This window comes from Sebastes fasciatus, chromosome 17 (assembly GCF_043250625.1).
Source record: "Sebastes fasciatus isolate fSebFas1 chromosome 17, fSebFas1.pri, whole genome shotgun sequence".
NCBI lineage: Eukaryota > Metazoa > Chordata > Actinopteri > Perciformes > Sebastidae > Sebastes > Sebastes fasciatus.
The window spans coordinates 15,261,740-15,275,324 of NC_133811.1; the positions used below are offsets into that span (position 1 = coordinate 15,261,740).

Here is a 13,585-nt window from a genome sequence, read left to right on the forward strand (position 1 = left end):
CTTTGACAGAATTTCATAATCTTCCATTTTTTGAAGCTAAAATTACATTATTCAATATTACAGTTAAAATGACTTATAATTGAAATTGAAACATTTCAAGACATGTGTGTCTTATTAAACAAATTCTTATCATTATTATAATTATTAATACATGTTGTAAACTGACTTTGACATAATTTCACAATCTTTCCTCTTTTCGTGTGAAATTAATCAAAGGGTATTTCCTGAGATGATGACGATGCTCTGCAGAAGTTCCCCCCCATATTTTCAAAATAAAACACTTTGCCATCTAGTAAGTAGCCCACATGGCTGCTGTAGTGGTGGGGTGCATGTAGCCTTGCAGACTAAGACCACCGGAGCAGTGGAGCCACAGATCAAGCCACTGGGGCCTTGAACCTGACCCCTTCAGGAGGACCATCTAGATCCGAAGCTTGTGCACATCATGGCATCCATAGATAGATAGATAGATAGATAGATAGATAGTGTGTCACCGTCCATCCAATAAACCGCCTGTAGGACTATGAATGGTAAAGCACCGAGAGGAGGCCGAGGGGAGAGCAAAAAAAGGAGGCGGTGTTGCCTTTGTAGTCTTGGAGGAATGCGGAAATGTCCCCGCTCCGTGTCAAACCTCTCTGAAGGGGGTCAGGCCACATTCAGCCGGCGTGGGAAAGAAAGCCAGGCAGAGACTCAGCTCACACACACACACACACACACACAGGAGGAGCTGCAGGGCTGCTGCTGCTGCAAGTTGCATAGTTGCATAGGGCCTATCCGGGGATATAGCCTATGGAAGAAAAAAAAGAAGAAGAAAGAAAGAAGAAAATCCAAAAGAAGAGTTTTTTGGAGGGGCTGTATCACGCGTTTGCCTTTGTCCTATGACCCCCTCCTCCTCCTCCTCCTCCCATCATCCTCTCCTCTCCACACACCCCCACATGTTGCAGTGAGAGTGTGTGTGTAAAAACCCTCCACCTTCCTCCTCCTCCTCCTCCTCCCTTGTTTGAGTGTCTCTGCTCTGGGGTTGGTGCATGCACTCTGAGGGATGGGGGATTAGATCTGCACCGTCCAACTACCTGTGTGGCCCCCTGCATGGATGGAGGAAGGACAGTGGACGATGATGCGTTTTGAGGCACATAAGGGACATTTTTTATCCAAATGCCTCCTCATCAGCATTTTTTTTTTTATCGGACATGTCGACATTTTTTATTGACAACACAATAAGGTAAACACTTGAAAAGCTTGGGATTATATTTATGCAAGATATTGTGTGTGCAAATGTTTATTATAAGGCTAGAAATGTTGCTTTATAATTAAATTAAAGAGCAACTCCCCTGACTTTGCTTGGGTTTTAAATGAGCCTATTTTGGAGTGCGCGCACAATTAAATTAGAAAAAATTAGAGCACGATATGCCAAGCTCATGAAAACACCTTTAAAACTCTGTCACAGCCTTGTTTTACGTATTTAAGGGGATTCCGTGTGCAAAAAGCGAGTTTTAGGGGGTTTTAAATGGACTTGTTGCTGTAGGAAGTTCAGACAATGCAATCAGTAGACAGCCACGTGCTCCGAAAGTTAGTGTCGCCTCAAACAGAAAGTCTTATAAAACAGCACAAGAGGAGTTATTTTATTCTGTAAGCTTAACACAGCTGACACAATAAGGTTTGTGCATCTCTTTTTGCGTGTTTAATGTCCTTTTATAACAGAGTTGAGAGACAGCCCGCATGAACTTTGCATGTTGGAAGCGAGTTTGTGAATGCACAACGCTGTTTTAATTGATGCAAACTTAGCTTTAAAAGAAAGCAGCTAAATGTGGTTAATTTGAATTATTTCACTTTGTGTGTGTTAGTTTGGTAAAGAGGAGGACGTAATAGAAAGGAGGAGGAGGAGGAGTGGAAGTTTGGGACTCAGCTTCTTCTTGTGTGTTGATAGTCGAGAATAAAAACATGATGACAGTCCTGTTGTTGCCTACCTGGAGCAACACAATCTGACAAAAGATGGTTGTCTTCCTCCATTTGTGTGTCTTCCCTTGTCACATCTCTAGGCATTGCATGTGCCACCAACTTTTCTCTGTGAATATGCCTTTGTGAAGGAGCTCGCCGGGATTCCCCCCCTGCAATATTTCCAACCAAGAGAAGAGAAGACAAGACGACACAAGACAAAAATCTGCAAAAATGGACAAAGAAAGTACTGGTACTACTCAATATGAACCCGTGGCCGAGATTGGAGAAGGCGCTTATGGGAAAGTGTACAAGGCGAGGGACTTGAAGAACGGGGGACGTTTTGTAGCCCTGAAAAGAGTCCGGGTCCAGACGGAGGAAGAGGGGATGCCTCTTTCCACCATCCGGGAGGTGGCGGTACTGAGGCAGCTGGAGGCCTTCGAGCACCCCAATGTTGTCAGGTAAGTGAGGGGAGAGAGGTGGGCAGCACTGTGGGTCTGTATGATGGAGAGAGAGAGAGAGAGAGAGAGAGAAATGTTATGTAGGGTGAATTAGCCTAATGTGGGACATGTTTTGCATTTCAGACTTCTGTAATATATTGAAGCCGATGCAATAAATCCACCCTCTGAAATCCCCCAGGATGTGAGCTAGTCAAACCAAAAAAAAAAAGAAAATGCAGATGTGCTTATCAAACCAAAAAAAAGAAAATGTAGATATCACACTCAAAAAAGAAATGGTAGACATATCAGTACTCTTAGTGCCAAGTTGTCTCAGACAAATATGTATTTCCTAATGTGGAAATTTTTTTGCATTTCAGACTTCTGTAATATATTGAAGCCAATACAATAAATCCACCCTCTGAAATCATCCCCAGGATGTGTGCTAATCAAACCAAAAAAAGGAAAATGCAGATATCACTCTCATAAAAGAAATGGTAGACATATCAGTACTCTTAGTGCTTATTTCCTAATGTGGGACAGTCATATCCAAAATGTGGGACACTGAAAAGTCTGTTGAAATCACCTTAATTAATGTAGGAAACACTTAAGTCAGACTAAAACTCTATAAATAACTATAGCTATTGCATAATCCATGCATTTGCATTTCAGACTTCTGTAATATATTGAAGCCATTACAATAAATCCACCCTCTGAAATCCCCCAGGATGTGTGCTAATCAAACCAAAAATGCAGATATCACACTCATAAAAGAAATGTTGGTAGCCCTGTGGGTGTGTATGTTTTAGAGAGTGAGTGAGCTAAATGTTATGTGGGGTGAATTAGCCTAATGTGGGATTTTTTGCATTTCAGACTTCTGTAATATATAGAAGCCATTACAATAAATCCACTTTCTGAAATCCCCCAGGATGTGTGCTAATCAAACCAAAAAAAGAATATGCAGATATCACACTCATAAAAAGAATTTGTAGACATACCAATACTCGTAGTGCCAAGTTGTCTCAGACAAATCTTTATTTCCTAATGTGGGACAGTCATGTCCAAAATGTGGGACACTGAAAAGTCTGTTGAAAGGCTTAAATCACCTTAATTAATGTAGGAAACACTTAATTCAGACCAAAACCCTATAAATAACTATTGCTATTGCACAATCCATGCTGTCCCACATTAGGCAAATCATCCTGTCCCACTTTTTGAAATCATATTTCCTAAAGTGGGACAATGGAAAATTTGATTGAAATAACGAATATATTTACAACATATTATACTATTTTTGATGAACCAACATATCATAAACATATCCTGATTAAAACCTAGCAGGATTGTTTTATTTATAAGAAATGTATACCCTTGACATTAAGTTTCTCTGAACGCTATTTCACCGAGCTTTGGGTGGTCTTCACACAGGGTGCTTCCAGTTTGATGATTCCTGCACCCTAATCTATGATTGGACATTTGAGAATTCATGTGATTTTGATCACTTGACACCACAGCTTGTGTTAACCAGTAGTTTTATTTACTTTTATTTGTTTAAGGAAAACCTACATCCACTGGAGCTTAGGTGTCCCATATTAGGGCAACTCACGCTATAAGACCTATGAGACGCATACTACTTCCTTTTTGATGGTCTCAACTGACGACCTTTAGGTTAGGCCTACACTCATACTTGTCCACTGTTTTTGTAGCAGAAGTCATCTTCTTTAAATTTTCTGCTGACAATATGAAAATGTGGGTTGCATAACAACTAGCCGCTTGCTGCCACTGTTAGCTAGCAGTAGGTGCACACCTGTCAGAGCAGAACTTTCTCCTTTTTCATTTTTATCTGTATTGTTAGTTTCATGTCTAAGTTTCACACCACGTCTTTTATTCATAGTTATTTGTCGGCTCAAATCACATTGATCCACCTCATGCACTTTCCTCTAAAAAGTAACCCCGCTTAGCTTTAGAAATAACTAGGGCTGCACAGTCAATCAAACTTTTATTGAAATTTCAATATGGCCTACTGCGATTTCTTCAATTCACAAGACGCGCAGTATTTGTCAAAGGTGAAACGTTGGCAAAATACCATTTTTAAATCAAATATTATATTAAACCAGAGCTGGAAGCTGGAATCAGATTTTTTTTCTTTAAAAAAATGACTGAAACTTATTAATCGATTATCAAAATAGTTGGTGATTATTATTATAGTTGACAACTAATCGATTAATTGTTGCAGCTCTATAGTCGGTGCTCTGGAAAACTTTGACAGGACAGAAAAGTGTCGATGAACGCAGCTTGGAATACATCAAACCTGAGACGTTTCCATTCAAAGCTGGACTTTCTAATGATTAAACCTTTGCCTTTCTACAGGATCTTACATTAGTTTTAATTAGATTATTAATTATCTGGTAATACATTTAAAGCATCTGTGATTAAATATTCTAAACTCAAGGTTCACTTCCTGGTTAATAAAGTGAACTAGTGCTGGTGAACAATTATTTTCATAAGTGATTAACCTGTGTATTATTTTCTAAATTAATTGTTTGGTCTGTAAAATGTTTTTAAAAAATATCGAAAAACATCTCTCACACTCCTCAAGCTCACAATAACATCATCATTTGACCAACAATAAAAAAAATAGATATTCAGTATACTATCATAAAAGACTGAGGTTGCATCCAAAATTCCACAATAGCATGCTATCTAGTACGATAAAACAGTATGTGAGATTTTTAGTATTTTCGAAACCTTGGTATGAAACCAATAGGACGTGAATTGCATACTATTTCTGGTGAAATATTACAGTATGCAACGATGGACACGGCAGCATAAATATCCCATAATGCAATGCGGTAGTGATGACAATGTTTATAGGAGACGTTGACGGATAGCTATGTAACATCAATAATACTTCAATTTGAGTGCAAGTATAAGATTTCACTTAAATAGGCGCAATATATTTAAAAAAATTACTTCAGACTTTGATTATCACAAAACAGTTTTGGTCACATGAGGTTGGTTATATCAGTGTTTCTCAAAGTGTGGGGCGCAGAGGCATGACAAGTGAGGCGGGGGAAAATGTGACGTTGAAAATGTGATAGTTTGACGTCGGAATCTTTTTCACGGCGGAACAGAAAACAAATCGGCGATAGCAATGGTGTTCATTTAGACAGACAGTCTGTAGGTTTACAGAATGGAGAGATATTTGACAGGGACAAAATAAAAACGGACGATGCTTCGGAGACAAACAAGACAGCGTGCTCATCTGACGGTGATCAAAAGAAAATATGACAAAGTAGGGCTGCACCGAGTAGTTTGGAGCCTCATCCATAGCGTAACATTTGAATTAAAATTAATATTAACTTACAGAAACCTTAGCCTACCTTCACCCTTCTAAAAAAGATAGATTTAAAAATTAAAAAAATTGACATGTTTTTTTTCTAATGAAATATTCTGCTTCAGTCCATATTTGTTGCCGTTTAGCCTTTCAAAAACAACATTTTCACTACGGTCAAAAACGGTTTACTCACCTGTAACGGGGCGGTCTAGCAGCAATCTAACAGCACCATAAATAACATTTATATAGATATATATAATAATAAATGCAGTGGGAGATAGAAACATTACTGGAATGTGAAGTTTCTGGCGTAAAAATATGTCCTCCTCCCAAAGGGTGAATGACTGAAAAAGTTTGAGAACCACTGATTTATACATTATTTCAATTCACTATGGGCTATACAGTATGTACCTTGTTTTTAAAATAACAATACAACCAATTAAAAAGCGTGGCACATGTTTGATGCATTTTATATGTTGTGCCCATCAGTACTGATCTATGCTGTTGAGCAAGACACCGATACTCTCCCAGCTCAGTTACTGTAAGTCAGACTGGATTTACTGAATAAATCCATGTTCGACGCGTTACTCACAGCTCAGTTTACAGTTGTCCTCTCTGCTCTGCACACAGAGGCCATTTTTTCTTTCAGTTTTGTAATGAATTGTTCACTCAGAGGTCAGTAGTCAGATACTGCGTCATATGTTGGCACTAGCCAAGGCCTGACCTTGGTACTTTTTTTATTGTGGAATATTGACTGCTTTGGGATTGAAGGGGAAGCTCTAAATGGACATTTCAGAAGCATGGCTACTGCCCTCGTGCCTCTAACAATAATTCCCCAGCGTATAAATGAATAATAGAGGATAATGGTTATGGTTTTCTCTTAATGGGATCACAATGGGTTTTGTTCTCACTGGAAGACAAATACGTCAACGGGTGTAAAGTTGTCTTGGGTCAGTTTTATTTAGCGGTTGGACATACTTTGTGCACTACATGAGGTTAAATAACATCCAGTAGCATTTGTTGCAATAAATCGGTTCAAGTGTGCGAACCATCGGCTCTTTGAGAGGAACTTCACTATCCTCCAGTTTAGCCAACCAGCATAGCAAAGCAGCCCAGGCCAGGAAGGGTGCATTGTGGGCCTTCTGTGTGACTCCAGGCAACCCCTGGATGTTTGTAATGAGGCCCATTATTCATTCCATATGTTCAGTGTCTGCTGAGAGCCCCCATTGTAGCCCAACAATCGAGCTGTGAGGGGCGTTTAACCCCGGCGCTTCAAGAGGAGGGCGCCGTCTATTCTCTGACATCATGCACAGTACTAATACCTTTGAATGAATCGCCTCTCACTCACTGCACTGCACTGCACTGACTCCAGCGTTTCCAAGTCCGCTGATTACAAGGGTGTTGGCGAGGACGCATGATGCCTCGTTGGATAGGAATGAAAGAGTTTCCGGAGGGATTTAGTCATTTCTTTCCATGCTTCGATTTTTAGTTTGCACACGCACTGAAAATATATCAAAATATTGATGTGACATAGGTCGTAGGATCACTAGGAATTGATATTTGCAGCACTAATCATAGATGAAGTCTCTTAAGATGTCCTTATTTACTCTAATCCCATCAATCTTTGCATTTTGAGGTTGGCAGTTAAAGCTGGTATCTAGTGGTTCCCTCAATCAGTCAACATGACTTGAAAGCTTTGTAGGACACATATTGGGTTTCAAACATTAAGTTTTGTTTATACTCACGCGAGGCACGGGCCTTCACAGATGGCACGTGAGCTACGAGCATGCACAAAGGCGTTTCATGGTCAATGCGTTGTTCTTTGCAGTATTCTCCGAAACGCCTGAGGGCAAACAAACTAAATATTCTATGAAGACGCAAGAAGTCAACGAGTTTTACCAGAAGAATGCCATAAACCAAATTCCTCTATGCCGAGGAAGAATTGTAATTTAACTGTAAACTCTAATCTCATATTCATGGACATACTTTATTGCCTTTATACAATCCTTGTAAAGAAAGGAGTCAAGTATTAAATGTATTATAATGAAACAAAAGTTGAAAGGTTTAATATCCTGTAAACAATTTGATTTGGCGTGCAAAATAGAGATCTCCTGCTTTTAAAGCATTTAAAAACAAATTGTCCGTCTATTTCATTATGTTACTTCTTAATTTAAGTTATTTGCCTTTATCTTATAGTGGCAGTCATGTCTGAAAAGCCCTGCTTGCGCAGCACCTAGTTGCGGAGCCTTCACGCTTTACGCATAATACGTGATGATGTCATTTTTGGCTTGCACACCCTCGCGTTGGGAACACTACAGTGAGCATCAACCCTGCTTTAAAAGGTCTGAACATGGTTTATCACTTATTGTTTCATTAGGTCAATATATATATTGGAGATGTATGTTAAGTCAAAGTAACGGATGATAAAATCTTCGCTTTTATGTTTTGTAGCCAACGAATTTAAACTGACTTCACAAATCATATTTACCACGTATTATTCACTTAAAGATAATATACTTTAAAATAGGGACCTGGAAATAATTCAATACGATAATTTATCGTCTTTCAACGGAATCGTATCATGATGAAATCATATATCGAGATATCGGGATACACAATGGCATCGTCTAAATTGATAAAACATGCACATACGAATTCCTTTTTCTCAGAAAATCTGATTAATTTGCCCTAAACTTCCTAATTAAGTGAGAAAATACTCAGTGTTTTTCATTTGTAGCAAGTATTTAATTCAAACAGGAGTATACGAAAACAGGCTTTACCTTGTGGTTATTTCATATAGACTATTTATTTATTGAACTACCAGAAAACATGCTATATTGGGATATACTGTATGTCGTTATCGAGGTATGAAATGACCTAAATCGGGATGGAAGATTTTGGCCATGATACCCAGCACTACTTTAAAGGTAATGTGATTACAATAACTCTTTACTTTGTAACCCAACACAACATGTCTGATGGAGATCCGTCATGGCTCCCTCAGTCCCCTGTGTTGTTGTGATGAAAGATGCTGCCTCTACAGCTACAGCCAGGGTCCACTCGACTTCCCATAGAGCATCAGGAGTTGTCATAGTGCCCGTTGAGGAATGCTGCTTGTGGTCCCCGAGCTCTTTGAAGAGGACATACTGGATAGCTTTTTTTCAGCTTTTCACCAAAGCCTGCCTTGGCAGGTCTGCTGACATATTCTGGATTCTTGGCCTTAGTTTGTTGCCTAGTGAAACACAGCAGCCATAAACACTGGTGTTTGGGGCTGGATGGTCTTGAATCTTCAAAAGCTTTTGCATAAAAGTAGTTTTTTCAGGGTAACCTGACACAACGTTATCAGGGTGTCCTGCAGCACATAAGTCTGCTCTCTAGCTGTTGAGGCTTTATTGGAACATTTTCCTTTTCCATAAAAAGAGAAATGCAAGATAGTATGTCCCTTGTGTGTTGTTATTTTTGCTGCGTCAATAGACTCTTTTTCTCATGCAGACATTTTGCCTTGTCATAGTAGGAAACACACAGGCGTAACTAATAACATCAGACAGGGCTCCATTACATTAAGGGGTTCCAGTAAGTCTTAAGTCATTATTATTGTCATTAGTTTCACCTGACTTTAACATGTCTATTTGCTGTGTATGAAATCACCCCCTATTTGCTTTAAAGTGTAATATATTAATTGTATTATATTTGAGTGTCCATGTGCAACATGTGTGCAATATAGAGTGCATTTAAAAGCTTTGTATGGCGGAACCAAAACTGTTGTGTCCATAAAATGATGCTACATGTAGGGGTGGGGAGTCACCAGAGGCCCCACGATATGATATTATCACAATACTTCAGTCACGATACGATCTTATTGCGATTTTAAACATTTTGCGATATGCTGAGTATTGCGATATATTGCGATTTATTACCTTTTTTCATTTGCAAATTATGCAGTTGGTCACCATCTGTTGTGTCTAATAAGATAAAGTTTTCACTTTGTTCATCTCAGAGTTTTCATTCTCATATTTTGAGGTCAGAGGTCAAGGTACCCCTTTGAAAATGGCCATGCCAGCTTTTTGTCGCCAAAATTTTGTGTAACTTTCGAGCGTTATGACATGGTTGGTACCAATCGATTCCTTAGGCTTTTTAGTTTCATATGATACCAGTGTCTTCACTCTAGCTTTAGTGTAATACTATGCTGTATCAAAAATTGTGAATGAGTAAACAATGGAATGATTTCAGTAAGAAAGTACATGCAGACATGATAACAAAGAGATATTCAGTCTTGTCAGTAGTAATCAGAAGCTTTGTTGCAGCGTGCTGAGCAGAGCGGACCCCATTGAATCAATCATATTGATCTCTTCCTCCTGTTCCTCTTGTTCTAGGTTGTTTGATGTGTGTACAGTCTCTCGAACTGACCGAGAAACCAAGCTCACCCTGGTCTTTGAGCACGTGGATCAGGACCTGACCACGTACCTGGAGAAGGCCCCTGACCCCGGAGTACCACCTGAGACCATCAAGGTAACCCTCGCCGTTGTTATCTTGAAGTACTCGGGGAGACAGATGGTGTTTGCTGTAAACGGGAGTCTTTAATGGCCGTGAGTGACTTTTGTTTGCTTCACTTATCAAATTTCACAACACGAAAGAACTAAATTGAAATATTATTTACATTATTTAAAATATATAGTAAGCTATTTGCTATTACTCTGTGGCTTGAACACTGCATGACCACAGCCATGTCTGTGTGGTACTGAGTGAGTTTTCTTGGCCAGAGACACGGAGGACAGAGTGCAGTTTCCCTCCAACATCAGAGGTACCGGAGCATTTTGAAGGGCAGCACATGTGGCAGATGGGCTCCAAATTAGAGGCTCCATGCCTTCTCTATTTTCACTCTACCCTGACTCTCTCCAAGTTTACACTGCTGCGTTACAGATGGAGACAGAGAGAAAGAGTGTGTGAGAAACTAGACTCTGAAATCGTCCCTTTTTGTTTAAAAAACAAAGAGTACTCAATTTGATTGATATCTGTACCAACAATTCCAGTGAACAAATTCAAATTCACCACCACTATCAATTTCTCCAATTCATTCAATTTTATTATTATTATTATTATTTTTTTTAGGTTTTTATATCAGTCTGTAGCTTCCCAGTGGTGTCCCTTATGTATTTAAATTTGAACATTCAAATTTTGGTTGAACTACGTATGTTTTAGCGTCAAAATGCTGTTTTCCCACGTGACCTGACGTAGGTTTCTGCATGATGATGTTCTACATATACTGTATATACATAATCCTTCATATTCGGTGTGTATTACAGTAACTTAGATGACAGTGTGGAGAAGCAGACAGGACTACCAGAACGGAAGCTAAGCAATGTACTACTGTGGACGCCACGTTAGCTCAGATCCGAAAGTCACACAATAACATAAACAAACTAACCGATCTATGCAGCGGTAGACCAGCAAAACTTGTTCTGGGAGGTAAAATTACTGTTTTTGTGAAGGGAGTTTGGTGGCTTTGAAGACAGTGATACAATGGCTTCAGTTCCCCGTCAGAAAAGGCTGTCGGCGAGGTAAAGTGCTGAGAATATACTAAATATAGCGTACACTTGAATAGATTTTTTTTAGGTTGCTAAAATGTTCTACTGCTCCCATCTACAGCCGCTTTACCGTTAGATCGCTCTCTTCAAACCACCAGACTACATTCACAAAAGCAGCAATTTTATCTCGCAGAACACGGGAGTATACATACAACCCCACTTCAAAAAATCCAAACTAACCCTTTCAGTTATTTCCAAATAACTTAGCACAGTTAATGTCGACTCAGCTAGTGCTTGCGTTCACATTATTCATAATCTTATTGATTATCTTATTTTGGTAACCAACGGCAGAATACAACGCAGATGGACCCGCCCTTTTAAATAAATCCACTGAGTGTCCATTTACACTTTGCCAAAAGGTCGGAAATGAATGTGTCGCCAACTCCTTTCCTCTGTAACGGTCTCCTTTTATTTTAATCTTTCCCACACTCATACCTTTTTTAAAAAATCTCTTCATCGCGTTTCACCCCAAGGTCTGTAAATGTATCGTGTGTAATATTGGAGACATATACTGTACATCTCTATATTTGGAGAGCGGGGCCTCAGAGTTTAAAGTGTCACATTTGAAACAGAGAAGTTGTGGAAGCTAGAATAACTGTTGGTTTTCACCCCAGGGCCGGGTTTATGTGTGAAAGTTTTGTGTCGAGCTGTAATGTTGGTGGGATGCTGTTGCAAGCGTAGACGAGTCAGGTAGATCACACCTGAGGCTTTCCAAGGGATTTTTGCCGAAGTTGATACAGTGAACGGTGCTCTAGTTACTATAGATATCTCGGTGCGCTGATGCTTGTGTTGACCATGATGTTCGGCTCCAAATATTGTACTTCTACTGCAATACTGAAGCACCCACTTACTGTACATGAAAACCTGTCAAAGAAAATTATTATTATTAGTTGCATTTCAGTCAGTTAATTGATTAGTTGACAGAAAATCTATCAGCAACTAATCGATTAATCGTTTCCCAAGCATCTCTGAAATGTGAGGATTTGCTGCTTGTCTTTGTTTCACGTCACTGTAGACTGAATATCATTGGCTTTGCACTGTTGGCTGGACAAAAGGTAAATAAGTTGCCTTGGGCTCTTCTGTTTTCTGATATTTTAAAGGCAAAACAATTCATGGAGAAAATAATTGATATTGGAAGGAATTGTTAGTTGTAGCCATTTCATTTTTCATGAGGTATGGATTTGATAATGATTAATGGTAATGCCTGCATGATAAGCTGATTAATCAATTACTCCATCAAGAGAAAATTTGCAATTTTGATACTTAATTCATCAGCATTTTGCTTATTTTGGCTTGGCTAGTAATCATTAGCAGCCACATTTCACAGATATTCCACATCTGAAGGCAAAAGTGAAGGGCTGCAACTAACGATTATTTTCATTGTTTATTAATCTGTCGATTATTTTCTCGATTAATTGATTAGTTGTTTGGTTTATAAAATGTCAGAAAATTATGAAAAATGTCCATCAGTGTTTCCCAAAGCCCAACATGATGCCCTCAAATGTCTTGTTTTGTCCACACCTCAAAGATATTCAGTTTACTGTCATAGAGGAGTAAAGAAACTAAAAGATATTCTCATTTAAGAAGCTGGAATCAGAGAATTTTAACTTTTTTTTCTTAAAAAAAGGACTCAAACTGATTAATCGATTATCAAAATAGTTGGCGATTAATTTAATAGTTAACAACTCAACCGATTAATTGTTTGAGCTCTAGTTTTGAATGGCTACGCTCGAGGGCGGGATGAAAAAGCCTGCTGTTATTCAAAGTGGTGAGACGCAATAATCGTTCAAATGGGTATAACGGCACACACTTATGGACAGTCTCTCCTCAAAGACATTCATGGTGTTTCATTTGATTGTACTCTCAAAAAAGAAGGGATTGTTTGTGTGACGAAGGAAAAAAGACAACTTGAGATAGCAAGTTTGACGAATTGTCAGTTTCGTAAAGTGACAATTCTGACGTTGGAAAAACGTATTCCGACGATGTTCAACGATCCAATAAACACTTTGTTTGAAGCATGCTGAATCCTTAAGGCACCCCTCCTTCTTCTGCTTTCTCCTAACATCCATATGGCTGGAGCCTTGAGGGGACAAAAGGACAATGATGGAGTGACGAGATGACACAGGCACCATCCCCTGTTATTTCTAGGACAGTGGGCACTGCACAGTAACCCCCCGATCGCCCCCGTTCCCAGCAACTTAATTTGCCCCCCAGGCTACACCAGATGACACCAGATAGTGGATCCAAATCCATCAGTCTGAAATTTAGCACACCTGTCCCAATCTCATTATATG

The 13,585-nt window shown here is 39.2% G+C and overlaps 1 protein-coding gene across 3 annotated transcripts in view; it reads left to right on the plus strand.

Annotated features, from left to right (window-relative positions):
• The first annotated feature begins 672 nt into the window (after positions 1–672).
• cdk6 (cyclin dependent kinase 6) overlaps positions 673–13,585 on the plus strand; it is a 46,462-nt gene continuing 33,549 nt past the window's right edge. Inside the window, exons 1-3 of one of the 3 annotated variants that reach the window (XM_074612796.1) lie at positions 673–1,219; positions 2,037–2,393; positions 10,080–10,215. In XM_074612796.1, the coding sequence (XP_074468897.1) occupies positions 2,167–2,393; positions 10,080–10,215 (363 nt within the window). In that variant the 5' untranslated portion in view covers positions 673–1,219; positions 2,037–2,166. Of the gene's footprint in view, positions 1,220–1,465; positions 1,655–2,036; positions 2,394–10,079; positions 10,216–13,585 lie in introns of those variants that run through there. The other 2 variants (XM_074612793.1, XM_074612794.1) reach the window with 2 other exon arrangements.